Raw genomic sequence first — 27953 nt, forward strand, 5'->3', positions numbered from 1 at the left:
TGTGAACCTCTGGCTTTTTCCTTCCTGAAGTCAACAATCAGCTCCTTAGTTTTGGTGACATTGAGTGCAAGGTTGCTGTTGGTGCACCACTCAGCCAAGGTTTCAATCTCCCTCCTGTATGCTGCCTCATCGCCCTTCCTTCATACAACCCACTCCCGTGATATCGTCGGCAAATTCCCAAAAGTTATCTGGTTTTGAATGTGCAATAACAAAAGTGCTGGAGAAACTCAACAGGTATTGAACATAGACCTATGTGGAACAATCCATGTTGCATAGGAAAACACCTCAACTCTTCCTCTGTCTGTTGACAACTACATTGGTGCTGCCTCCTGCACCCATGGTGAGCTCATCAAATTTATCCACTTTCCTGCTAGCTTTCACCCTGACCTCAAATTTACTTGGTTCATCTCTGGAAACACCCTCCCCTTTCTCGATCTCTCTGTCTCCATCTTGGGAGACAAACTCTCGATAGACACTTTCTACTAACCCACCAACTCCCTCAGTTTCGCTGACTACATCTATTGACCCCCTGTCCCCTGTAGGAATTCTATTCCTTTCTCTCAATCCCTCTGTCTCTGTTGCATCTGCTCCCAGGATAAGGTCTTCCACCATTCCAGAACATCCAAGATGTCCTCCTCCTCCTTCGGAAAACATGGCTTCCCTCTGCTACCATCAACTCCGTCCTAACTTGCATCTGCTCTATTTTATGCACATCTGCCCTGGCCCTGTCCACCATTAAGCACAAAAAGGACAGGATTCCCCTCATCCTCACCTACCACCGCACCATCTCCTCCACCAGCCTCCACATCCAATTATCCTTCGTAATTTCTGCCACCTACAACAAGATCCCACCACCAGACACATCTTCCCCTCTATTCCCCTCTCTGCTTTCAACAGGGATCACTCCCTCCGTGATTTCCTTGTCCAGTCATTCCTTCCCACTGATCAGCCCCTCCTGTGATCACAGGAAATGCGACACTCGCGGTTGCACCTCCTCCCTCACCACCATCTGGGGCCACTACTATCCTTCCAAGTGAGGCAACACTGCACTTGTGAATCTGCAGGGGTTATTTACTGCCTCCGATGCTCCTGATGTGGCCTCCTCTACATCGGAGAGACTGGATGCAAAATGGGAGATTGTTTCATTGAGCACGTTTGCTCTCTCTCTGCAATAGCGGGGAACCTCCCAGTGGCCAACCATTTCAATTCTGCGCCATACTCCCGCGCCATGTCCTCCTGGACACCAAATTGAGGCCATCCGCAAATTGGAGGAACAACTCCTTATATTCCTTCTGGGTGTTCTCCAACCAGGCGGCGTTAACCTCAACTACACCATTAGGCATCTCCCCATGTCTGTGGCTCATTCCCTATCCCTTTCCTCCAGGTCCCCACCCTCCCTATCACCTCTCAGCTTTTTGCTCTTCTGCCCAGCCAGCCGTGCCCACCTCTGACCTCTTGGCCGTTGGCCCGTCCTCCTCCCCTGCCCCTTCTTCTTGACGTAGGGCTCAGGCCCGAAACTTTGGTAGCTCTTCACTTCCTGCAGGACCTGCTGAGTTTCTCCAGCACTTTGGTGTATTAAACTACGATCACAGTGTCTGCAGACTTAACTCTCAATGCGTTTTACCTCCCATATCTACTAACTCGTCCGGGAACACCAAAGATCCGGCTGTACTCCTGAAACATCACCTTTTCTTGCACTGTATTTACATCTGTAAACACTGATCTATCTTTTCATACGTATTATCTTTGTTTTTCTCTCATTCCACATTGTGGTCATTTAATATATACCTTAAATACTATTATAATATTTAATTATTATTATTTACATCTACTTATTCTTTGTTGTGTGCTTTTCAGCAATCATCTCTTCATTGCAGTTATGTCTATGACCATACATTTTCGTTATCACTGCACACGCCACCCCAAGTGTCACCTTATCATTCCAGCAAAGAATTGATTCTCCACATCGGTGAACTTTACAAATGGACCAGTTCTCTATCTTGTTTACCTTTCTTGGTGGGATTTTAATTGACCATTAAGGCAAATTGTGTCAGAGAATTTCTCATTTCCACGAATGAGCTTGCATTCTTGGGGATCGTTAACGTATTCTAAATTCTGGAACATAATGGGCTTTAACATTCCCATGGATCCGCTTAGTCTGGTGAAGGTTATCCAGCCACATGGGGCCATTGTGCGTTTAGGAGCCTGTTTTCTGTCCCAGAATAGCTCAGGCAGTTTCTCCCTCGAGTGTATAATCAGGTGATTCAGTGCATGCTAAACACTGAAATGCTGGAGGAACTCAGTTGGTCTATTCAGCGTCTGTGGGAGATGCTGACGTTTTGGGGCTGAGCCCTTCTTCAAGGATAAAAATCAGAAAAGGCAGGCTATCTCAGAAAGTCTCACATTTTTACATAGAAACTTTCAGAATTACTTCAGAACAAAAATGAGTGTACTCCCCTCCGGTGTGTCCCGATGCGGTCGTTTACACAGGGGCACTTTTACACAGCCTTCCTGAGTCGCGCAGTTTATCGGAGGGGGAACGTCGTACCCCTTAGGCCTGTTTCTTATGGAGCGGCTGCCGTCATTTCAGAAGTTTCTGTTCTTCAGTGGCTGTGTAAAAGTACCTCAAGTTGGAGGAATCCAGACCAACAAAAGGTGTTGATTAGATGTGATAAGGGGCTGGGTAGAATTTATCATGTTTGTGGGAAAGGAGTCAGGGAATGGAGAGACAACAGGGAGGGGGGGGGAAAGCATGGAGTGGAGAGGGGTTTAAGGAAAGCCAGAGAAGTCGACGTTAAAGGTTGGAGGGTGTCCAGCCGGAAGATGAGGTGGTGTTCCTCTAATTTACGGGTCACATTTTATCAGCAAGTTACAAGTAAACAGTCTTAATATTAGTGATTAGATGTAGCAGAAAACTGTAGATGGCAGATTGTGTGAATTTTGGGGGATGCAAGAAGGCGAAATGAGCATCTTGCAATACACAAACTCAGCAGGTCACTCGGCAAAAAAAATGGCAAGCGCTAGTGTAGATCTAGGAGAGCGGAGACCCAGCGCTCGTCCACAGGCCTCAACTGCCCGGTCCTAATGCTGATGGCTCTGTACAGCGTTTAAGCAGCCCGTTCAAGGAGTCAACAGCGTTTTTAAGCATAGTCCATCCATCGAGGTCTGTGCCCGAGATGGCAGCGCCTACACTTGGCTGTGGCCACCAGGGATCGCAGACCTTGGGGAGCAGTGGACCAGCGCAGGATACCGGAAGCGAGGAAAACACCCACCATTGAGGTAGTGAAGCAGAGGAGAGGACCCTACAAGATGGTGACCACGGCAGCGGACCAAAGAGGGGCTCAGCAGGTGAGGGGCCCACACAGGCTGGCTGCAGGTGGCTTGTGGTTGGGGGACCCACACGGGCTGCAGCCTGCTGGACACCGACTCATAGGAACCAGGTGCCAGAGCCAGAATTCAAAAGGGTGGTGAGGGTAAGAAGGGATCCCGAAGGGCCCTGGGCGCTGTAGGACTCTTGATTATGGAACTAGATCTCGGATTGCTGCTGAATCTAATAGGGGTCTGTGCAGCTGCAGAAGCCGGGGGAGAGTGGGAGGAGAATCCACGGACACCGGGATTTCTGAAGGAACTTTTTCTCTCGTATTCCAAGAGGCACCAGGAAAATACCACCAGGGACTCTTTGTATTCCTTACAGCAGGCAGAAGCCAACTTCCTGCAATATTACATGCCCTGGGGGTGAGGGAGGAGGTGCGGCCGCAAGTGTGGCTCTTCCGGTGATCACAGGGGTAGGTACCAAGGAGGTGATTAGTGGAAAGGAATGACTGGATGAGGGAATCATGGAGAGGGGAGTAGAGGGGAAAATGCACCTGGCGGTGGGATCGTGTTGTAGGCGGCGGAAATTTCGAAGGATGCTGTGTTGGATGTGAAGGCTGGTGGGGTGGTAGGTAAGGGCAAGGGAGATCCCATCCTTGTGTCTTGTGGTGGACAGGAGCAATCTATTCCATATTGCCAGCAGCTACTGGCCGGCCAGGGGAGAGACAATGGGTTCGAGGGATGCCCTTGAAATTAAGCTTCATGCAAGAACATTTAGAAAATTAACTGGCTATAACATAGTGAGTTGGTCAATTGGCATCATTCCAGAGAACGATGTTTGGGAACACCAGGTACACAGGGCAAAGCAAGGGCTGAGAGAGACCTCACACACATAAAACAATGTTGATCTTGTTCTATTCAAACTGATCTCTCTCTACTGTGCGATGTGTTTTTAATTGTCGTACTATGTATGAGTTGATGAGCAGGACTGCTCAAAAAATGAACTTTTTTACGGTGTCTTGGTGCATGTGACAATAAAATTGAACTTGACCTCAAATGGGGTCATATCGTGGTCAGAAATTGAAAGACGTCAATGTCCTTTAGCCCTCCCACCCCCCACCCCCCCCATTGCTTGCCCATTTATATTAATTAATTTCCAGTAGACTCTGTTGAACCTTCTCATGGGCTGCCTCTGGACCAAGCACCAGTCCACTCAACATATCCCCAATGTACTGTGCAGCACCAAACACTAACCCTCACCCTAACCACAAATAGAAGTGTCCGTCGACCCCCCCCCACCCCCCCCCCCCCACCACCGCCCCGCACATCCCAACCATCCTGTGCCTGATGAAAACTGTACCCATCAGCCCAGGTTATTTCTGTGTGGGGCCATGAAGAGCCAGTTTACCATGGCATACGTGTGTGAGAAAGAGGGTAATCTACAGTGGGGGTGAGTAGATACTCCATTGTGGTGGAGTGGGAAGGCGGTTGCACTGTGGGGGATGGTTGAGGGAGCCCTTCTATTGTAGGACTGTGAGGAATATTTCTACTGTTGTAGGTTAAATGAACAGCCATTGTAGTAACGTGGGGGTTAAGTGAGTGCAGGGACCATCCAATGATTACTGAACACTTTGATAAAGGACTCTAAAGTCCAGTACCTCTAGGTTCCAGAACAGGTTTTTCTCCAATAGCCAACAGGCTCCAGAATCTCCCTTTACCACCCTAGTCCCTAGCCATAAACTACTCCAGCACCACAATTCCTGATGGAATTTAAGACAGCGAAATATGAGGAGTTACAGTTTGGGAGGTCTAACTTGGGTAGGGCCTACCCAGTGAATGGTAGGGGCCTGGGGAGTGTTGTAGAGCAGAGGGATCCAGGAATACAGGTACATTTTATCTTGTAAGTGGTGTCACAGGTAGATAGGGCAGTCAAAAAGGCTTTCAACACATTAGTTTTCATCAGTCAGAAGTTGGGAGGTCATGTTGAATTTGAATCAGATGACTGTGAGGCCCCATTTGGAGTTTTAGTGACTGTACGACAGGAAAGATGTTGTCAAGCTGGAGAGGGGAGCAGTGAAGATTTACAAAGATGTTGGCAAGACTTGGGGTGGGGGGGGGCTGAGATATAGAGAGAGGTTGAGCAGGTTAGGAGTGCAGGTGGATGAGGGGTGATCTCATAGAGGTGTACACAATCATGAGAGGGTTAGTCAGGTGAATGTAAAAAGTGCTTTGCGCCAGAGTTCAGGATCTGAGAACCAGAGGACAGAGGCTTAAGGTTGGAGGGAAGATATTTAACAAAATCTGAGGGGTAATTTTTTTTTGCACGTAGGGTGGTGAGTGTACAGAGCAAGGTGTCGGAGCAGGTGGTTGAGGCAGCAACTATGCTTAAGGAAAAAAGTGGACGATCAAATGGGTAGGATGGGTTTAGAGTGATATGGTCCGAATGTAGGCAGGTGTGACTAGCAAAGGTGGGACATTTTGGTCAGCATTAGCAAGTTGGGCTGAAGGGCCTGTTCCCATGTTGTATGACTACAAAAAGATCTGACTGCATTATTGAAATGCCTCTTTTTTTCTTGCACAGACTGCAAAACTGTGACTATTTATTTATTAATCAATCTATCTTTTATATTCATCATCTCTTTCCCCAATGGGGTACTTTAATACGAGAGCTAATTTTTTTTTTACAAAGTCCCTTTTTGGCTGCAGCAAGTAAGAATCTCTGTGCCCACGTACGTTGCACTTTGCGTGTGACAATGAACTCAGCATCATTGTCATTCTGCATCGTCTGGCGTGGGCCCTGATCTCTGCGGACCCTGCCGTCACTTCGTTCCAAGTGTTGGGGCCGATTGGTGTGGACTGAAGGTGTTGAAATAGAAACGGTGCCATCGGGACATTTTTTACGAGCAAGGAACTGGGTCCCAGCTCAGCACCAAGAGGAACGTCCGGCTGAAATCATCTGCAGCTCGCACAATGAGGAAAAGCCAAACAACATCTGCTTCGTATCACCCTCCCACTGCTCCCAAACTATCTCTTCCACATTCCAGCCTTCTATTTGCTGGGAGCAGAAGGATTTTGTTGTCTTCTTGTCTGTTTATTTAGGCTTGAGCTGATAAGTCCGCCCCTGGGCTATTTGTGGTGGGAGTGTGGTTTATTTACATTAGTGACAGGAGTCCAACTCAGGTCCACAGGTACAAAATATAAAGGAATTTAATCTTTTCAGGTTAAGAAGGGTACAAAGCCTTGCATTTCTATAAATAACACACAGAAATGCTGGACAGCCTCAGCTGGTTTCGCAGCATCCATAGGAGCTAAAGATAAATTACTGATGTTCCAGGACAGGAAGGTGCCAGAATAAAGACAAGTCTAGACTGGGGAGGAGTCCAGGCCACCAAAAGGTGTAAATTGGATATGATGAGAGGAGAGGTGAGAATTAGTTTTGGCTCTGTGAAAGGAGACAGAGGGAAAAGGGGAGAGAGAGAGAGAGAGCGCTGAGAGAAAGGCGACAAGAGAAGAAGAAGGGAGGAAGCCAGAGAAGTCAATGTTAATGCCATTTGGTTGGAAGGCACCCAGACAGAAGATGAGGTGCCATTCCTCCAATCTGTGGGTGGTCTCAGTCTGGCAGTGCATGACATGTCAGCAAGGGAATTGAAATGGGCGGCCACTAGGAGATCCGCGGTATTCCAGTGGGCAGGCAAGGTGGTCTGCGCCCAGTCTCTCCGATGATGAGGAGACCACCACGGGAGCACCGGATGCAGGAGACGACCCCTGCAGATTCCCAAGTAAAACGTGGCTTCCCTTGGAAGGACTGTTTGGGACCCCGAATGGTGGTGAGGGAGTACACGTGGGCACAAATGCAGCATCTCCTGTGGTCACGGGGATAGGTTCCAAGAGCATTTTTCTAAACCCACTTGCATTTGTTTATCCACACTGGCCTCTGGAATCTGTGTGCCCTGTTTGAGGGCTGCACCACCAGACTGACCACTCCTCAATTTCCATTGTCCCCTTCAAATTGTGCCCGCTTTTTTGAGGGGAATGGAGAATATTCAGCCTAATTATAAGGGACATTTTACAGCAAGGGTATTGTGTGCAGTTTTGGTCACCTAACTACAGGAAAGATATCAATAAGACTGAAAGAGTGCAGAGAAGATTGTGAAGGACCTTACCAACACTCGAGGAACAGAATTACAGGGAAAGGTTAAATAGATTGCAACTTTATTCCCTGGAGCTTTGTTGAATGAGGGGATATTTAACAGAGGTGTACAAAATTATGAGGAATATAGAGTAAATGAAAACAGGCTTTTTCACGAAGGTTAGCTGAAACAAGCACTAGAGGCCACAGGTTAAAGGTGAAAGGGGAAATGTTTAAAGAGAACATTTGAGGAAACTGACATGTAGAGAGTGGGGGGGGGGGGTGGAACAAGCTGCCAACTGAGGTGGTGAATGCAGGCTTGATTTTGGCATTTAAGAAAAACTTGGACAGGGCATGGATTGAAGGGCTAGGGAATTAGGCAGAATATAATAGTTCTGAACTGACTAGATGGGCCAAAGGGTCTGTTTCTAGGAATCCATGGTTCTAAGAAATTCTAAATGTGCAAAGAACCTGAGGAGTGGATGTAGTCAAGAAACAGATGCTTCAGTGATGAGTGTTAAAAGCCAGTCAATGAGTGACAACAAGGCAGGAACTCTATTTCTTTAGTCCCGATGGGAACAGTGTGTGGCTGGGTCTTGTCTCACTCAGTTTACATCTGTCAGGTCTGTGCGCGCCATTGATCAGTGAGTCATTGAGTTTAAGGGCCCATTTTGTTTATGCAGTCAAAGTTCTCCACCTGAGTTCATCCCATTTACTTGGGTTTTTCCCATATCCTTCTAAACTTTGCCCATCCCTGTACCTGATCCAATATCATTTAAATGTGGCAATTTACCCTCATCTCTACTACAAACTTTAGCAGGTTGCTCCGCTGCCCCTTTTAACTCAAGATAACTCAAGCCCACCAGTCCCAATAATTCTCGTGAAACTTTCCCTCACCCTTTCCACCAGATTAACGACCAAACCTACACACATTGCTCCACGTGTTATCTCACCAGCATCTGTACAGTTGCAAGGCGACATCCCAAATCCTTTATTCAACACCCTGAGTGATTGCTCCACGTGTTTTCTCACTAGCATCTACTCCATTTGCAAGGCGACATCCCAAATCCTTTACTCAACACCCTGAATGATGAGGACAAGCCTCCTTTGCCACCCTGTCCACCTGTGTTGCCACTTTCAGGGAAGTGTCCCCCTCAGTCTCTCCTCCAGAGCCCTCCTGCTTACTGTGTCAGTCCTGCCCCTGGTTTAACCTATCAAACCGCACATTGATCTGGTGCTGTCTGCAAGGAATTTGCACGTTCTCCTCATGTCTGCATGGGTTTCCTCCAGCCGTTTCGGTGTCCTCCCACCTTTCAAATAGTACTGGGGGTTGTTAGTCAATTGGGTGTAATTAGGGCAGCACGGGTTTGTTTGCCGAAAGGGCCTGGGCGTCTAAACTTAAACTTAAATCCCATCTACCAGTCCTTGGCCCACTTTCCCAATTTATCTAGATCCTGTTATAATCTCAGATTACATTCTTCACTGTACAATTAACACCCACAAGCTTACTGGCCTCCATAGATGCACTGGTGCACTCAGTGTGGTCCCCTCAACATCAATGAGACCAAATGCAGATTAGTGACTGTTTCACCAAACGTCTACCCTCTGTGTGTTAGTCCAAGCTTCAGCTTCCTGTAGCCAACCATTTCAACTCTCCCAACCACTCCTACATTGATATGTTTGTCCTTGACCTCATGAATTGACAGGGTGAGGAACATCACCTCCCACCTTTCATAAAACTTATGGGGTTGGTAGGTCAGTTATGCATGGATGCATTTGGGTGGCATAGGAAATGCCTGTAACCAAGTTAAATTAAAAATTAAAATCAGGTCTGCCAGACTGAAAAATAGCTTTTTACCCCCGTAGGCTATGAGACCGTGTCTCCAAACTGAAGATCTCGGGTCGTGCCGAAGTTCACCTGATCATCGGAACCCAGATGCGGTGGATGGGACACACCGTCAGAATGGACAGCAACCGTACGCCTCGCCAGTGGCTCGATGGTGACTGGAGACCGGAAAGAATCCTCAAGGTCGTCTACGCAAGAGGTATAAAGACACTGTGAAGGGATCTCTACGCTAGTGTGACATCCAGCAAAGAGAACTAGAAGCTGCGGCTGCTGACAGATCCTGTTGGTGAGCCTTGTGCGATGAAGCCTACACCAGTTGGGAAGACGGGCGCTGCCAAAAACGGATGGAAAACCACGAACGGGATCACAAATCAGCAGCCATGGTTATTAAAACAACAGACGATCAATTCCCCCATTGCGCTAGACTCTCCGCTTCCAGACTGGGACTGCAGTCACCTTTGTCCATAGATGAACCGCACAACAACGTGTCTTCTTCGAACCGAAGGATGACCAATAATAATAATGAGATTGATGAACAGTCAGGATCCTATAACTGAATAAGTAATTCAAAAAAATTTATATATAGTTTAAATTAGATATATATACTTTTTGAATATTTTATTTTTGATTGTCAAAGACATAAATTCAGACAATACACTTTCTTTCAGCACTTATGTATAGCATACAGAGTCTGTTTTCCCCCTCCCTACCCCTACCCTAGGCCCCAATACATCCGAGAATAAAGTTATATAAATTATACCAAATACAAAAAATGACCCTTGCGAAAAACGAAAGAAATTTAAATTCTATGTTTATGATCATTACGGGCTATGTATTATGTGTGCGTGCTGTGGCTCGGAGAGATGCTGCTTCGTCAGGTTATAGATGTACAGTCAGATGATAACAAATTTGAATTTGAACTATGACTTCCAGGCCTTGCCTTGAAGGTCCAAGACAGCTCTAGACTAATTCTGTTTCGACCGAGTACTTTTGGAAGTAAAGTTTGGAAGAATTCTCCTATCAATGTTGTTGAGCAGTGGTGCAGAGGGGGAATGGAGGGGGTCTCTCTCTCTCTCTCTCTTTCTCTCTCCCCCTCCCTCCTTGCATTTGCAGGACTGACTGGGTTGTTCTGGTTTCTCCACACCCTGCATCAGGGTCCGCTGTCATCCTGTGAGTGACGAAAGCACCCTTTGATTCTTGTCATTGGGTGGGTTCCGGGTTCACTCTGGGACCACCCAGCCCGTGTGCATCACTGGGCAGCCTCTGTGATCACCACTCGGGGCTGTGAGGTGAGCTCTCCGTCTGAGCGAGGGCTGAGGAGGCAGCTGAGTTTTCACTGAGGCAGCAATGAATGAGGGGGAGAGAAATTTCAAAATTCAGTGAGTGGCAAAATGTTTCATGGGTTTTAAATGTTTTGGGTGCCTCGTTGCTTAAAGCATTTGGTAATAGTTTCTGACTGGGTGTGAAATGGCAGCTTTTTATTTTGGGAGTTTTGGATTGTATTTGGCTGGCTGCGATGAGCTTCAAAGTGGAGGGTGGATGATTGGGTCAGAATGTTGAGGGCCCCTGTGAGATGGACAGAGGGACAGGAGAAGGTGGTTGTTAGTTGGCAATGTGGGTTGGCCAGTCAGTAAATCATTGAAAAGGATGTCATCTCTGATATCAGCACAGCTGTCAGACACACACACACACACACACACACACACACACACACACACACACACACACACACATAAAAACATGCACACACACATACACACACACACACACACACACATAAAAACATGGACACACATACACACACACACACACACACACACAAACATGCACACACACATACATACACACATACATACACAAACACCCGCACACACACACACTCGCACGCATGCACACGTGCACGTGTTTGAGGAACAATATTCAATGACCCCTTCTGGAAATATGAATTAGAAAATTCTACATCTCAAGACAACAAATTCTTCAATTGTTAACATCCCTCTGCTGAATTTAGGCAGCGCGTTTGAACTTTTTAACTCGTTCAGCTAAAATCTTGTTTTCCTTGCATGGACATTTAGCTTACTCACAATCAATTTCACATGGAGAGGAGTTGGTGCCGGGGCAGTAGTGGAAAGTCTGCAGGTGGATGCACAGGGTCAGAGGAATGAGTGTCATGTGCAGTAGCAAAGATTTCCTTTAATTGTTGTTATGTTCAGCACAGACATGGCTGAAGAGCCCATTCCTGTGTTGCACTGTTCTACTGGATGCCACACTAAAGAGCCCATTCCTGTGTTGCACTGTTCTACTGGATGCCACACATATGATGGGCTTTGGGGAGGGAATCTGACATTAAATTAAACTGGTCTACGTGGATATCTGGTCTACGTAGTGCAGTTCAAATCATTAGGTGGGAAACCGACAGCTTCCCTGTCCTGCCTGGAGCCAGGCAGGGTTGCCCACACAGTTCAGCCTTATTTGTGTGTAGCATAGAGCCCTTTGCTGAATCCATCAGGAAGGATGAGTACATAAGAGGAGTGATGTTGCCAGCAAGTGGAGGCCCTCAGGTCAAAGACTCCCTCTGCATGGATAAGGTTGCCATCTTCTGTTCGGACACACACACACAAACTGATCAACATCTGCGGCCAGTGACCCACCATCATCTTCACAGTCAAATCTGACTACCTGAAGGTGCTGGGGATCTGGTTTGCCAGGGCTGAGGAGAGCAGTAAAGGATGGTTGAAGCAGATCACAAAGGTCCACCAGAAATTGTGTCTGTGGGTGCAGAACTCTTTTTCAATAACAGGGAAGAACTTGGTCGTCAGGAGCAATGCTGTACATGGCGCAAGTGTGGCCCATTCCACGTACCTCTGCCATGGTGGTTACCACTACAGTCTTTAGGTTCATATGGGGATCCAAAATGGAAAGGGTCCGAAAGGTCACTATGCATAAGTGACCAGACAACAGGGACAGAGGCATACCCAATGTGAAGCTCATCCTGATGACCACCTTGGTGTGTGGCTGCATCAGGCCGTGCGTTGAATCAAAGTACAATAGCACCAAGCGCCACTAGGTGCTGTCTGTCCAGATGTTGCAAAGGATGGGCCTAGTCTTGTGGCTGCTCAATGTCCCAGTCAGCTAGACTTTGAACTGGTCAGGACTGCAGGCTCTGATGGACAAGGACTCGATCGATACTGTGGGGTGGTTCCCCGAGCAGACTGGAGGAATGCCTCATTGCCAGTGGAAGACAGCCTGGGCGGCAGTGAGAGAAGCCCTCCCAATCAGATCCTTGCTGTACAACAGAAATAGCGCCCACAATTGCATGTTGTCTCTGAGATGGCTGCGGAGGAACGGAGACTGCAGGATGCAGATTTGCAGCCACGACTGTGCAGCTAAACACAGCTCGAACCACATCAGCAAGTTCACTGATGACATGACCGTGGTGGGTCTTATCAGTAAGGATGAGGAGTCAGTGTACAGAGATGGGGTGCAGTTGCTAACATACTAGTGCACAGCCAACAACCTGTATCTGAACGTTAGTAAAACAAAAGAGATGGTTGTTGACTTCAGGAGGCTCGAATGTTGAGGTCGTCAAGAGTATCAAGTTCCTTGGAGTGCACTTGGCAGAGAATCTTACCTGGTCCCTTAACACCAGCTCCATAGACAAGAGAGCCCAGCAGCCCCTCTACTTACTGCAAAAGCTGAGGAAAGTTAATCTCCCACCCTCCATCCTTACTACATTCTATAGAGGAGGTATCAAGAACATCCTGTGCAACTGTATCACCACCTGGTTTGGAAGCTGTTCCACCTCAGACTGAGACTCTGCAGAGGATAGTGAATTCAGCAGAAACGATCACTGGTGGGGGGGGGGGTCTCTTCCTACTGTGACAGACACCTACCACGCTTGATGCAGGCTAAAGGCAACAAACATTGTGAAGAACTCCACACACCACTCATGTAAACTGTTTTCCCTTCTGCCATCTGGTAGGAGGTACTGCAGCACACAGGGCCCTTACGTCCAGATTGGCCAACACTTTTTTTCCAATCAGGTTCCTGAATTCCTAAAACATACATGGATAGGTTACCATGGACTTTTACTGTTTACGTCTTAATATTTTACTGTGTTTAACTTCTATCCCAACTTGTATTTCAGTAATTATGCTCCGTGGTCCTGGAGAAACACCATTTCGTCTTTATTATACAAGCATGGTATGAACGATAAATAAAGGTGACTTGACTTGACTTGGGAAGCATGCAATGTCCTTGTCACGGTTCATCCCCAGCAGCAATGTGACAGAGGACTCTCTGATTTACGGGCTGTTCCCGTGGACGCATGCTGAGACAGACAACTAGAACTGCTGGAAGACCATCAATTCACCAAAAGATGCCCTTTGACCTGCTCAAAACTTGTTCAGCACATGGAGATGTGAGTGGCATCTGGCACATTCCAGGGCTGCAGGAGTACGTGCTGATCCAACACGACGGCGTTGTGGGGAAGACAACAATCTAGGTCAGCCATTTTCAATAATATTGTGGCTATGGCTGCCTTAGGATTCCGCCGAAAGTTTTTGGCCCCCTTCCTTGTGAAGCAGTCAAGTTCTGGTGTCTTCTGTATTTCTCTCCTACCAACTACATAAATAACTTTTAAAATATTTCTGTTTCGTGAGGTGAAAACAAGGCTTTTACTTAAATGTGCTGTAGCTGCCAGTGGGGTCTTAAGGACCCCCCATTCAGAAGGACTGGTTGAGAGTCCTTTCATCACTGGGCATCAAGGGGAAGTCCCTCAAACAACTGAGAGAAAAGTCACAACAAGATGCCACAGAAATGAACGTAGTAGTACACAGTGTTAGAAATGTATGGGTACAACACTAAGGGCATGAGGTGTCTTTGAATGGTTTTCTTTTTTGTGAATAATTTATTGTAAATAGTTTTTTTTGGGGGAAAAAATTGGTTAGCCCTGAGCAGCTGTGTAACTCTGGCCCACACACTGTTCCCAGGCACTCACACCGAGACAATAATTGGAAGATCATCAACTCAGTGAAAGCTACCCTCTGGTCTGGCTGAAACCTATTGGTCTTCCAGTGTAAGGCAATATCTGTGAGTGAATGCTGCCAACTGGTACATTGTAGGCTTCTGGAGAGCATGTCTCTCTCACATACCTCATGGCTACTTTGGTTAAAGAGGAAACATGGGAGGCATTGATGCATTTGTAAACAGAATATATTGAACTGGTGTTAATTATAATGAATCCAAAGAAAGATGTACGCATTCTATTGCACTTTATATATTTTTCTTGAATAAAGTCTTAAAAGACCTCCATCACTCTAAAAGGAACAGAAGCCTGAAGTCCAATATCTCTAGATTCAAGAAGTTATTTCTCAAAGGCCAACAGGCTCTTGAACCTCTCTTTAATACCCTATTCACAAACTACTCCAACACCACACAAAGACTTCTTTGCAGTTAAAACACCATTTTCTTTTTCTTGCACTACTGTCACTTTGAAAGTGTATTATCATTCTTTTATTTATTATCTCTTAAACCTCCAAACTCAATACATTGACTGTTGAAGGACAGTGTGCCAAAAGCCTTTTTGACCAACCTATTTACCTGTGACTCCACTTTGTATTCCTAGATCCCTCTGCTCTGCAACACTGTGAAAGCTCTATCCATGTTAGACTTCCCTGTCAAGGTCCAATGTATATTAGACTTCCCTCTGGAGATTCTATCCATATTAGATTTCCCCGTGAAGGACCTAACCATGTTAGACTTGATTCAATAATGATGCTTCATTGTCAACTGAGGCACCATAACTATTTCATAAATGCCTACATGACCACAGACTGGTTGTGCATGTCAGGAATCTGGGTGGACACTGGTCCAATCGGTTTGAACCCTGCAATAACCCATAAGTTTGTGCCAATGTATTAGAACTGAGCTGTCCCAGAGTCAGCATGTTGACCATGGGCCATGTCCGGTCTGGCTGTGGCGGTATCTGTGAGACTCCAGCTCAGTGCGAGGAGACCTACCTTCAGGTGCTGCAGCTGCCGTCGCTCGTCCTCCAGCTGCCTCTTCTTGTTCTCTATCTCCACCTGCCGTTTCCTTTTCTCCTGGGAATAAGAGGGAGTGGTTAGTTTGGAACGGTTCCCAGTTGTCTCCTCTTCTCCTCGCCCCTCCTCTCCCCTACTGCAACAACATCCTAAATAGAGGCAGGACAGCACCCTGGGTAGGAATGGGATCATTAATCACAGGCACCGAGAAGGTGATGAATTGCTCCAGGTTGTACTATGTTAAGATGTTGCTGAATTGAAGTAGAACACAAGAACACGCCCTTCAACCCACGATGTCTGCTCCAAACACAATGCTAAACCAAACAAAGTCTCTACTGCCCACATATAAGCCACATCCCTCAGTTCCCTGCATATTCATGTGTCTATCTGGAAGCCTCTTAAATGCTCCATTGTATTTGCTTCCACCACCATTCCTGGGAGCCCCTTCCAGGCACTAAGTAAAAGTAACAACTCCCATCAATTTTCCCTTTATCGGACGAGGAGTCACGTGATGGAGTAGTGGCCGGACGGTGAACTCCAGCCCTCTCCAGAAAAGTCGGGAAAAACAAGAGAAAACACAAAGGCACAGAAATAAAAGTTACAGAAAAGTGAGTATAAAGGTGGAAAGAAGATGGCGACAAAAAAAGAAAAGTCGAAAGCAACGGTAAGAAGAGAGGAAGAGAAGACAAAGGAGGAAAAAGGTGAAGGCCTTACCTGTCCGAAGAGGCCCGCTGCGGAGAGAGAAACCCGCTCCCTCAGGTCGGTAAATAATGGACTACAAAAATGGCTCGCAGAGCCGAGTAAAAGTGCGCAACCGCGCATGCGCGAAGTTTCGCGCATGCGTGATGCGAATGAAAGAAAACACACCGACGGGAGGGGGGACCAGCTGGGGAGTCGATCTCCACAGCCGGCAACGACAGCTGCAGAACACCTGCAGCAAGAAGAGACCACAGAAGACAATAGAAACAAGATAGAAGAGGAGGAAAGGGCAACAAAGAAACAACAGATGGTCAACCCAGAGGAAGAAGAAGAGGAAGAGTATGGTGAAATAGAAGAAGAAAAGAGAGGCAAGGTAAAGGATATACTTGCTCTTATTAGAGGATACATGGAATCATTTAAAGAATGGCAAACACAGGAATTTAAGGATTTAAGAAAAAGAATAAACAACACAGAGGAGAAAATAATTAAAATGGAGATGACCTTAACAGAAATGGGAAAAAAAATGGACAAGATGGAAGAGCGGGCAGTAGCAGCAGAAATGGAGGTAGAAGACTTAAAAAAGAAATTGGAGAAATCTAATAAAAAAACTAAAGAGACACAAGAACTACTAGCTCAAAAAATAGATACAATGGAAAACCATAACAGAAGAAATAACATAAAGATAGTGGGCCTTAAGGAAGATGAAGAAGGCAAGAATATGAGGGAGTTTATAAAAGAGTGGATCCCTAAGACCCTAGGATGTCCAGAACTACAGCATGAAATGGAAATAGAAAGGGCACATAGAGTATTGGCCTCTAAACCACAACCACAACAAAAACCAAGATCTATTGTAGTAAAATTCCTAAGATATACTACAAGAGAAAAGGTACTGGAGAAGACAATGGAAAAAGTAAGAGAGGGCAACAAACCACTGGAGTATAAAGGGCAAAAAATCTTCATTTATCCAGATATAAGTTTTGAACTCCTAAAGAAGAGAAAAGAGTTCAATACAGCAAAGGCGATTTTATGGAAGAAAGGGTATAAATTTATACTAAAGCATCCAGCGGTATTGAAAATATTTATTCCAGGACAGCAAAACAGACTATTCTCGGATCCAGAAGAAGCACGAAAATTTGCAGAACAATTACAAAAATAGACTGAGGGAGGAAGACGGGTAATGAGAGTTAAAATGATCACGACTGATATGTATGTGGGTAAAGACAAAAATAGACTGAGGGATGAAGACGGGTAATGAGAGTAAAAATGATCACGATTGATATGTATGCAGGTAAAGAGGTATAAGAGTGAATAGAGACAATGAGCATACATGAATGTATCTGTACTTAGAGGAAAATATAGATAGTATAGACAAGAATTAATAAGGGAAGGTAATGGAATAGAGAGAATAAGGAGGGAATTAAAAGAGGGACCTTTGTGACATATGAAAAGTGAAATCTTTTCTGGGGGAGGCGGGGTGGGGGGAAATAGCGGTCACTGCACAATCAGCTGACGCTTGCGAGTGGATTCGCAAATCCAAATGGAGAGGGGAGATGTGGTTGTCCGACAAGGGATAAAGGACAACTCAGGAGGTGAAGGGGAGATTGGGGATAAATAAGATAGAAATAGGAGAATAAGGAAAATGTTAGATGTTGTAGGAATGTTGTCTTATAAAGAGTTGAAAATAAGAAAACAGAAATGGAAAAGGAGGAAAGGTAATGATGGAAAAACGGAAAGAGAAGATAAACAAAATATAAAAGGGCTACGCTGAACTATATGTCTTTAAATATTAATGGAATACATAACCAAATTAAAAGGAAGAAACTACCAAATTTAAATGAATAAATGTATTCCATTAGAAAAAAATAACATATTGGTTAAGAAATAATATTGAAATATTCGAACAAGTATAGGAGCCTTACATTAAATACAATAGCGAAAACCTACCGGGGACAAACATTACCTAAGTTGATGGAAGGAGAAGGAAAGAAAAGAATGGACTCAGTAGAATTTCTGGTGTAATTTTGTTGAATGACAACATTGCCTGACTGGATTAATGCAACCTAGATTGTATACCTAAAATGGATGAGAGGGGGGGGTGGGGGGGTGGTTTGGGAGGAAAGGGGGGGGGGAGAAAAAGTCACTGTATATGTGTGAAAAGAAATAGTGTATATCATGGCTAATGTGATTTATGGTGTGAAAAATAAAAAAATTTATATTAAAAAAAAAAAAAAAAAAAATTTTCCCTTTATCGCCTTACATGCATGCCTGTTAATATTGGAAATTTTTACCCTGGGGAGAAAGATTCTGACTGTCTGCCCTTATCAAAGCCCCTCGCAATTTTATAAACTTCCAATCTGGTCTGCACTCAGCCATGGTGAGAACAATTCATATTTCACTAACCTCTCCTGTTAACTCCTTGCATCCAGGCAGCATCCTGGTAAATCTCTTCAGACCACCCCCCCCCCACCCCCCCATTCCAAAGCCTGCCTATGCTGGGGTGATCACAAATGCACAGTTAAGGGAGAGAGACGGCAGATACTGGAAAGCTGGAGGAACTCCCAAAGTGCCAGAGGAACTCAGCAGGTCAGGCAGCATCCATAGAACGTGTGAGACGGTCGATATTTTGGCCTAAAACCCTTCATCAGGATTAAACATAAAATAAATGTCGCTTGAAATTTGCTTCCTGATGAAGGGATTTAGGCCGAAACCAGAGGCATCACTAGAGATGGTGTCACCCCCATTGAGGTTGTAACTCATTGTGTCCCCCATGGGCTAAGTGTACGAGTTTACCGCGCGCAGAAGAAGCAGGCATGTGTGTTCCTTTCATATTCGGGGTGGCGGCAGTGGCGCTGAGCGGGGGTGGGTTGGGCTGTGTGGTGGTGGCAGCACTGAGTAGGGGGTGTGTAGCAGCAGTGATGGGTGGGGGGGATGGCGGCGGTGAGTGGGGGGGGGGGAGGAACTGTGGCCAGAGCGCATTAGAAGGTTCAAAAAGTTAATTAGCATCGAGTTTTAGCCTTGTTAGGTGTATTGATACATGTAAGCTTACGAGAAAGGTTTTTATTGTTATAACAAACTACAGAGATACTTTTATAAAAAATAATAAATTTCTGCTGAAATACTGCACAAAAAATTTATAGACCCTCTGACGGAATCACCCGGTGCGGTCCGCACCCACCCAGTGATCAGGGGGTGATCAGTTTTAGCCTACACTCCTGCCCCTTTCCTTTTGGAAGGATGAACACCTCCTCACCGTGCTCCCACCCCCCAACACCTCCCTTTTTTCTTGCATCAAAACCAGCGAGTGATCAAGATTTAGATAAAAATAACCCCAAAGTACTTTTCCAATCAAGGAGAACTTGGAACTGTGGAGGAGCAGAGGGTTAGAAGTGAAAAGGCCATTTAAAACTGGCAGGAGTTGGCCACAGAAACAGCCCGAAAGCTCAATAAAACAGTGACCTCTGTCAATGGGACCAGGATCTGAGGGGAGGAAGTCGTAAGGCCATTGAGAGCACAGATCTCAGCCATGATCTCATTGAATAGCGGAGCTGACTCAATGGGCTGAATGGCATCCTCCTGCTCCTATTTCTTATGTTTTTTAATGAAACAGACCCTTCAGCCCAACTTATCCATACTGACCATTGACATTTAGGGCTAGTTTCATTTGCTTGCATTTGTTTCATATCCTTCTGAACCTTTACCAACTCTATATCTGTCCATGTCTTTTGAGCATTGTAATTGCACCTGCTTCCACAGCCTGCAGTTACCGCTCAGTTTCCTCTTAAATCTCTTGTACTCACCCTCAATAAATTCTCCTGTCCCCTCTGAAACTCCCTTTAAATCCTTCCTCTCTCTCTTTAAACCTATTGCCCTCTAGTGCTAGAATCATCTACCCTTGGTAAAAGGCCATTAACGTATACTTTATCCACGTCACTCATGGTTTTATAATCTCTGTACTCCAGAATAGAATAACCCAGCCTCTCCAACCTCTCCCTACAACTCAAGTCTTCCAGTCCCAAGAACATCCCAGTGAATCACGTTTGTAACCTTTTTGACTGAGCCAGGCTGAACCAAATGGGCCCAAAGTTGGGGACATCCCCTGAGGTCAGGGCCCAAAGGTGAGAATTCTCCCTGAGCTCCAAGCCCAAAGGTGGGGGCACTCCCTGAGGTCAGGGCCCAAAGGTGAGAATTCTCCCTGAGCTCCAAGCCCAAAGGTGGGGACACTCCTTGAGGTCAGGGCCCAAAGGTGAGAATTCTCCCTGAGCTCCAAGCCCAAAGATGGGAACACTCCCTGAACTCCAGGCCCAACTTTGGAGACACTCCCTGAACACTGTGCCCATCATTGGGGACACTCCTTCAACACTGTGTCCAACATTGGGGACACTCCCTGAGCTCCAGACCCAAAGAAGGGGACACTCCCCGAGTTCCAGGCCCAACGTTGGGGACACTCCCTGAGTTCCAGGCCCAACACTGGGGACGCTTCCTGAGCTCAGTTCATGGTCTGTCACATCAGGGAGAGTGTATGAGTCTCAGAGAGCCATGCCCATGCCTGTTGCACATGTCCCTGGGACATACAGGATTACGCTAGTGCAGGAGAAATAAAACGAGCTTATGTTAGTTGGAATAATCTAGGCGAGATTGTTCAAATGTTAAGAGGAAATGCAGGAAATAAATTCCACTGATGGGCAAAATTTAAAAAGTTCAAAGTTCAGAAGAATGGATAATATTATCATATGGATCAGACAAGGTTCCATAGAAGGAACGGCAAAAATCTGAAATGAACTCCCATCAAAAGGGACCAGGGGTGGACTGAAACTGAAACGAATGGGATTTATTGGTTCAGTGAAGAGACGAATGCAGGGCCATGTCAGCTAAGTATCCTGACGGAATGGTGCTCAATGGCCTCTTCCCATTTCTATGTCGCGGAGGCAAGAAAGGAGAACCTCTGAGGTAACTGAGCCTGGGGATGGAAACCCCTGGTGGGCTATTAAGGGATGTAGGAGACACAGGACACTGCTGGGACGTTGAGCAGAAGTAAAGAACTACTTCCAGGCAGGGAACATTGAGGCCCGCCTAAATTCTGGGCTAACAATGATGGCACTACAAAGTCAAAGCCTTATTAAATGCTGCTCTGTGATGTGCGGCCAGTTCAGCTGGGGCGACGACAACATTCTTTTAAAAAATGTTTCCGTGCTCTGAACGCCAAGAATCTGATTCACAAAAGTTGAAAGAACCCATTTAACTGGGGGGTTCCCAATCTTTCAAAGCTCGGATGAAGACTGGTTTATAAAATTGATGTCCATTACTTTTGAAGTTCCCAGCTTGCCAATAATTTTGAAAGGAAAATTAGCATGTTACAGGAAGATGTAATATTTCAACAAGGAGGCAGCAGTTCCAATGGATCTCTTTTCCTCTCCTCTCTGTTTAATTCAACGTGAATCATCCTTTATCCTTTTATACCACAGTGGCTGAAAGGATGGTTAATAAGTGCATGATCTTGAAGTGCCTTTTATAACTGAACATGATACCCATTTCTGGGGCACAGTGGAATCTGGGCATAGTAGGGCAGATCCTTTCAGTGACAGGGCCCTGGGCTACAAGGAGGAATCAGAGAAGGAGCTTAGCAGTGGCTCAGGAAAAGGTTTCTATTTCAGGCTCGGAAGAGATACTTATGCAATATATAAATTGGGGGGGCCCATGCCTTCATTCAGAGATTAGTTCATTGTGTTTGATTCTGCATGTTGGCCTGACCTACATGTTGGCCCTTGAGGACGGGAATCAAGACCTATCCTGGGGACTGGGAGGCTGGAGTATAGTGCCAATGCCTTAGGCTAGCTTCCCTTGGATCTCCCACACCTGGCCTCATAAACAGATGCAGAGTTAAATTTACAACCCTCTGTAAAAGTGGGGAAATCCTGCGGAACTGAGTCCAGTACAATTCCATCAACTGAAAGCCTGAAGGGAGATCGCAGAGCCACAAGTGACCATAGTCATGAATACCTTATTTGGGATTGAAGCTTCTCCACATAAGTGTGTCCAAAGATGGGGAGTGACTGAGAGGAGTGGGCAGGGCCTAAACCTTGTGGCCAGTTCTGGACCCTGTGCAACCTCCTGGATTACAGAGACGGCAGGAATGCTGCGGGAAAGATTCCTAAGGATGAAGGCAGAGAACCGAGAAATCCCCTGAACCTCATCTTCACTTTGGAACGTGGGCTTTTAAAAGGGTGCAAGCGTTTTGTCCATTTGCATGCTTCTATGAAGAGTTTGATTTTCTGCGATTATTTTGTCATCCGCCAAATTACATTCTGGAAGATGTGACCATCCCAATTGGCCAGCTAAGAATCTGCAGTGAAATCCAGATAGTAAATAAAGCAAATGACAGACGCCAGTAAGTTGACCCAACATATTAGTGATGTGATTCAAATGTCGGTAAGAGCGATAATGGCACGTATACTGCAGAGACTTCATCCTTCCCTTTAGGAAGAGGAAATGTTAACGATGAGAGTGGCTTGTTGCTGATAGACAAGGCCAAGCAGCGGTTCAACAAAAAAGTTTTCCACAGATTATCAACGGAGAATTCTTCGGAAAAACCCCAGCAAATTATGAACACAATCAAAGGAAACCAAGAAGCCAAGGTCTTTCTTAGATCAACTAAAAGGTGAACAGGAAAGAGGTTTATGGGTTGAACTTTTTTAGCTGCATATAGAACAAAATTGATCATTGGAGAATGTTCAGGAGAGGTTCTTGAGGACAGTGGAGATACTGTCTCACTACTTTCCATTCCTGAGGTTGATGCATGAATTATTTGTGCTTTTAATATCAAGGTCGTGATTAAAAAACAAATGCAGAAATTGTAAAGCTGAGTGGGATCTTAAAAGAGATTGGAATGTTGGCCCAAACATCAGCCGCACTGAGGCTTTAATAGGAACGAGACAGGGGATTTGAACCCGTGACTGTGTCATCACTACTTGACTGAGGCTGTTCCCTTCAGCTGGTGGAAAACGACGTTTCCTATTTTGTCAGGGTTAGTAAGAACATAAGAAGTAGGAACAGGAGTCGACCTTCTGGACCATTGAGACTGCTTGTCATTCAATAAGGTCATGGCTGACCTGGCCATGGACTCAGCTCCACCTGCCCACCTATACCCCATAAATCTATCTAACTTTGCCTTAAATATATTTAATGAGGCAGTTTCTCCTGCTTTCTTGGGAAGGGAGATTGACAGTAAGACAGAAACCAAGTAATTTGGCATCTATTTGCTTGACTTCATAGATTTCCTACATGGGCAACACGACTTCCATTTTACACCCTCCAGTGAACTCTGACCCCAGTCCAGCCAGAGCCACGCCTCCCCCCCCCCCCCCCCCCCCACCAGCAGATGCTCACCCTGCTAATACGTCCTTCGTCTCTTCACGCTTCCCACTTGTATTTTAAATGGCGAGGTTTGGGCTCTCATCGAACAAGCAGAAGAGAGCGCCTGGATACCCTTCCCTCTAGCGTTGCCACTGGCTTAATCTGCATTGAAGATGACATGGATCTTCTGTTGGTACCACGGGTGGAATATACACTAAAGCATATGCCAATACACTCCAGGCAGGACTTTGTCAAGCTGGAGAGGGAGCAGAGAAGATTTTGCGGAAGGCAGAGCAGGACTGAGCGCTGCCCCACACAATGTCACGTAACCCAGTGAAACTCTTTGAAATTCAGACCCTGTGTACACCTGGCTCTACAGAGAGGTGGGGGTGCCTTTTTCTACCCGTGGATTTTTTAATTGCGCAGCTCTAAAGACCATTTCTGCATGGACAGCTGGATGCCACAGCCATTCTGGGTGCCTTGGGGAACCAACAACACCTCCAATGCTATCCAGGTACCAGATGCACAATTCAGCACGCCAGGGGACTCCTCAACCGTGCTTCCTGTCGTCACTGGAATGGGCTCCTCAGGTAGCAGTGCTAACCACATTTGACGAGAGAATCCATTGACCTCAAGCAGCTATCTATGAAGTGCAATGAGATGAGGAAAGTTAGGCTATCACAAGAAGAGAGGATCATGATGACTGGCTGGAATATCATGAAGATGTGTTTGTCCTGCTAGATTGCAGTATATGAATAGTCATGGAATGGTAGATTCATAGAGATCTACACCATGGTCCCAACACAGCACCCCTGGCCTGTACGCTACTACATCCATTGATTCTCATCTTACCCTAACCCATTCCATTCTCCCAACTCCTCTCAGACCCTGCCACTCACTAGGGACAATGGCCAATTAACCCTACAACTGCTCATTTTTGGGATATCAGAGAAAAATGGAGCACCCGGGTGGGGGTTCACCGGGAGATCGTGTAAACTCCACGCAGACAACTGCAGAGGTCAGGGTTGAACCCGGCTCACTGGAGCGGCAGGGGGTGTAAATTTGCTACCTATTTGTGAAGATTCTGAGGCTTCCGAGACACTGGGGTCTGATGTGTTGAGGGAGCCTCTGCCAGTGAACCAGGTCAATGGGAAGATCGTCCTGCACCTGTGGGGCTTGTTGGTTGGTTGTGAGTGGGTTCTCCGCTCCTCCTGCCCCTGACTCAGTTCCCGGCCTTACTGCTCCTCACATTACTGAGCTAGCCCAATGCATTAGCCACATTGCGAGCCACTTGAAACTCCAGAGTGGACACTCAGCTCATCATCCTCCAAGTCCCTGTGAACAAAGCCTCTCAGGTCATCAGCTGTACTGTAAGATCTTAGGCCTTCTCAATTGTTGCTGTGATCACTGTTCACCCAGGAGCCCAAACAACGACGACTGTAGTTACAAACATGATGGTGTTAACATCACTGCAACTGAGTGATTCATGTGAAAACCAACAACACACTTTTTCCGTGAAGAACTTAACCCAGTAGTCATTGGCGTTGAAATTGTTTCCCACTGGCATGATTGGGCTTAATCTATTATCATAGGACTGAAACTAGACCATTTGGCCCATCGTGTCTTCTTCCCATTTCATCACGGCTGATTTACTATCTTTCTCAGCCCCATTTTCCTGCCTTCTCCCCTTGACCCTTGATTCCCTTCTTAATCAAGAACCTATTTACCTCCATCTTAAATAATGACATGGCTTCCATAGCCGTCTGCGGTGATGAAGAAATTCTTCCACATCTCTGTCTAGAGGGATATTTTTGTATTTTGAAGCTCAATCCTCTGGTCCCAGACTCCCCCACCATGGGAAACATACTCTCCATGCCCATTCCATCCACACCTTGAGGACAGAAAAGGTCCCAAACCACAAACTTCTAGCAGTGTAGACTGAGCAGGTCCTGGATTAGGTCCCCAGGCACTATCACTCTCTTAAGTCTCCTTTGAACTTCCCTCCTCCCTCCTTCCTTAAACCTACACCTCTGCTCCTCTGATGATCTACCTTATCTATGCCTCTCATAATTTTTTAAATTAAGTTAAATTTTTTAATTAAATCTATAGCACTGTAACAGGCCAATTCGGCCCTCTGAGTCCGTGTCGCCCATTTGAATAGTCATGGAATGGTAGATTCATAGAGATCTACACCATGGTGTCGCCCATTTGACACCCCATTAACCTACTGTGATAGTACAGACCTATCACCAATGTATATAATTACTGTATCTAGACTGTGCTTACAGCGATTGGCTGAGAGCTAAGCCACGCCTACTGTCTGGCCCTTAAAGGGTTGTGTCCCTAGCCAGGTCGGATCATTCCGGACTGGTCGGCCACCTGTGAAGAGCTCCTGTCTTTTGCTAATAAAAGCCTTCGTTTGGATCAACACGTCTCTTTGGTTCTTTCGACGAGCTCTGCACCTACACCCCAGTATGTTTTGAATGGTGGGAGGAAACCGGAACCCCTAGAAAAAAATCCCACGCAAAGACGGGGAGACCGTACAAACTCCTGACAGACAGCACGGGATTCAAATCCAGGTCTGGTTCCGATCGCTGGCGCGGTAAAGGTGCTGTGGTAACCGCTACGCCAATTTTACGTATCTCTTGCAGGTCACTCTTTCGTGTTCGACATCTCGGAGAAAACAATCCCCCACCTCTCCAATCCAGGGAACATTCTGGTGACCCTCATTTGTGCTTTTTCCAAAGTCTCCAGCTCCAATTGTGGGGACCATAAATGCACACTCCACCGCAAATGTAGCCCGACCAAAGTTTGTAGCTGCATCAGGACTCCCCACCTTTCATACTCAATGGTCCAGTCAACGACGGTAAACGTACACTTTCTTTACCACTCTATATTACTTGTGTTGCCATTTTCAGGGAGCTATGGACCTGCACCCCATAATTCCCCCCGTACATCAATGTTCCAAAGGATCCTGCCATTTACTATATACTTTCCTGTTGCATTTAACCTCCCAAGGCTCAACAACTTACTCTTGTCTGGATTTAACACTGTCTGCCATTTCTCGCCCATATCTCCAATTGATGTGGAAAATAAGTCTATCGAGTCAAGGCTTGAGGAGCTCGGGCTTTTCTCTTTGGAGTGAAGAAGAATGAGAGGTGACTTAAAAGAAGTCTACAAGGTTCTGAAAGGTACAGTACAGCCAGTGGTGGGTGTACTGCTGTCAGAACTGGTCGCCCCCCACCCCTCCCTCCTGCTGAGCGCTATTCTGGACATACAACGAACATGCTGCTTCCATGACCGGTCACTCACCTTCCTCATCCCACTGTTTGCTCTCCATTCTACAACGCCAAACACAACATGGCGGCCACCAAGGCCGCGTCTCGCAAGACCTCCTTGTTGCCATTTTTAAGTGAGCTCTGACACCTAAATATTTAGCACTGCGCCCCCCCCACCCTACCCCAGCACCTTTTTTATTTCCCAGGGCAGGAGTGGCAAACACCAGAGGACATCTATAACAAAGTGAAGGGAGCCTAGAGTTCTGGGGTAGGTGTTTTATGTAGAGGTGTGGGTGGGCGCCTGAAAAGGGGGTGGAGGCTGAAACTATATGGGGATTTAAGAGAATCTTAGGCAGATGATTGAAAGAAAAACAGAAGGTAATGAGGAAGGGAGGGTTTCTGTTTTTATTGGTAGGAATATATAGGCCGGCACAACATAGAGGGTCAGAGGGGCCTGTACTGTGCACAGCGTTCTCTGATCCATCTCCTTCTCTATCATTTGATCACCTTCTTTACCATCCACCACTCCACCAATTTAAGGTAGAAACCATCCTCGGATCTCAGGCTCCCCCACCCCCCCACCCCGCCCAACCACCACTGCCAGGTTGGAAGGGGAAGTGATGAGGAGGAGAGGTGATGGTAAAGATTGAGCGGGTTGGGGTTGGGAAACTCGTTAGCCTATTGCTGTCTCCCTTGTATCACCAGCGGGCAGCTGTTCCCTGGATTAAGTTGCGATAAATGTGGCTGATAATACGTATACCCAGTGGTGAGCAGAGCAGTGAGAGATCACACCAGCAACCCAAAACCCATCCCCCCACCATTCTCACAGTTCTTCTTTTATTGTCTATAATGTACACAAATAAAGTATGGGGTGACCTTCATTCTTACAGATTACTCTGTTCAGCGCAGGTCTAGAAATGGATGTGAGGCCTGGTGCCAGACACAAAGTAATTCAGTTGAGTGGTGTTATCAGTCATGCTAATGTTTGTCAGTGGATGGATTGCATGATCGTAACCTTGATTAACACAGATCTGTGTGCTGAGTCACTGACTTTGTTTCCCTGTCTACGTTGGCCAGCTATCTTTGAGGGTATGGTGTAGGTCTGGTGTGGAGGAGAGGGCAGCTGTCAGCAGGATAGGGGTAAATCAGGGCACATTGGGGTGAAGAGGTAGGTTAGGTGAAGTACATTCAGGTACATAAAATATTGGTAGCTTGCAGAGGCATCAAGTTCTTCAACCGGCCTTTACAGCACCAGCGATCAGAACCAGGGTTCGAATCCAGCGCTGTCTATAAGGAGT

General features: G+C 46.2%; 1 protein-coding gene across 6 annotated transcripts in view; it reads right to left on the reverse strand.

Moving 5' to 3' along the window:
• Nucleotides 1–27953, reverse strand: part of LOC138758907 (paralemmin-1-like) — a 178872-nt gene that overhangs the window by 48012 nt on the left and 102907 nt on the right. For all 6 annotated transcript variants that reach the window (XM_069928493.1, XM_069928492.1, XM_069928494.1 and 3 more), the window contains one exon: nt 15308–15388. In XM_069928493.1, the coding sequence (XP_069784594.1) occupies nt 15308–15388 (81 nt within the window). The remainder of the gene's footprint in view (nt 1–15307; nt 15389–27953) is intronic.

The sequence above is a fragment of the Narcine bancroftii genome, chromosome 3, assembly GCF_036971445.1.
Source record: "Narcine bancroftii isolate sNarBan1 chromosome 3, sNarBan1.hap1, whole genome shotgun sequence".
NCBI classification, from domain to species: domain Eukaryota; kingdom Metazoa; phylum Chordata; class Chondrichthyes; order Torpediniformes; family Narcinidae; genus Narcine; species Narcine bancroftii.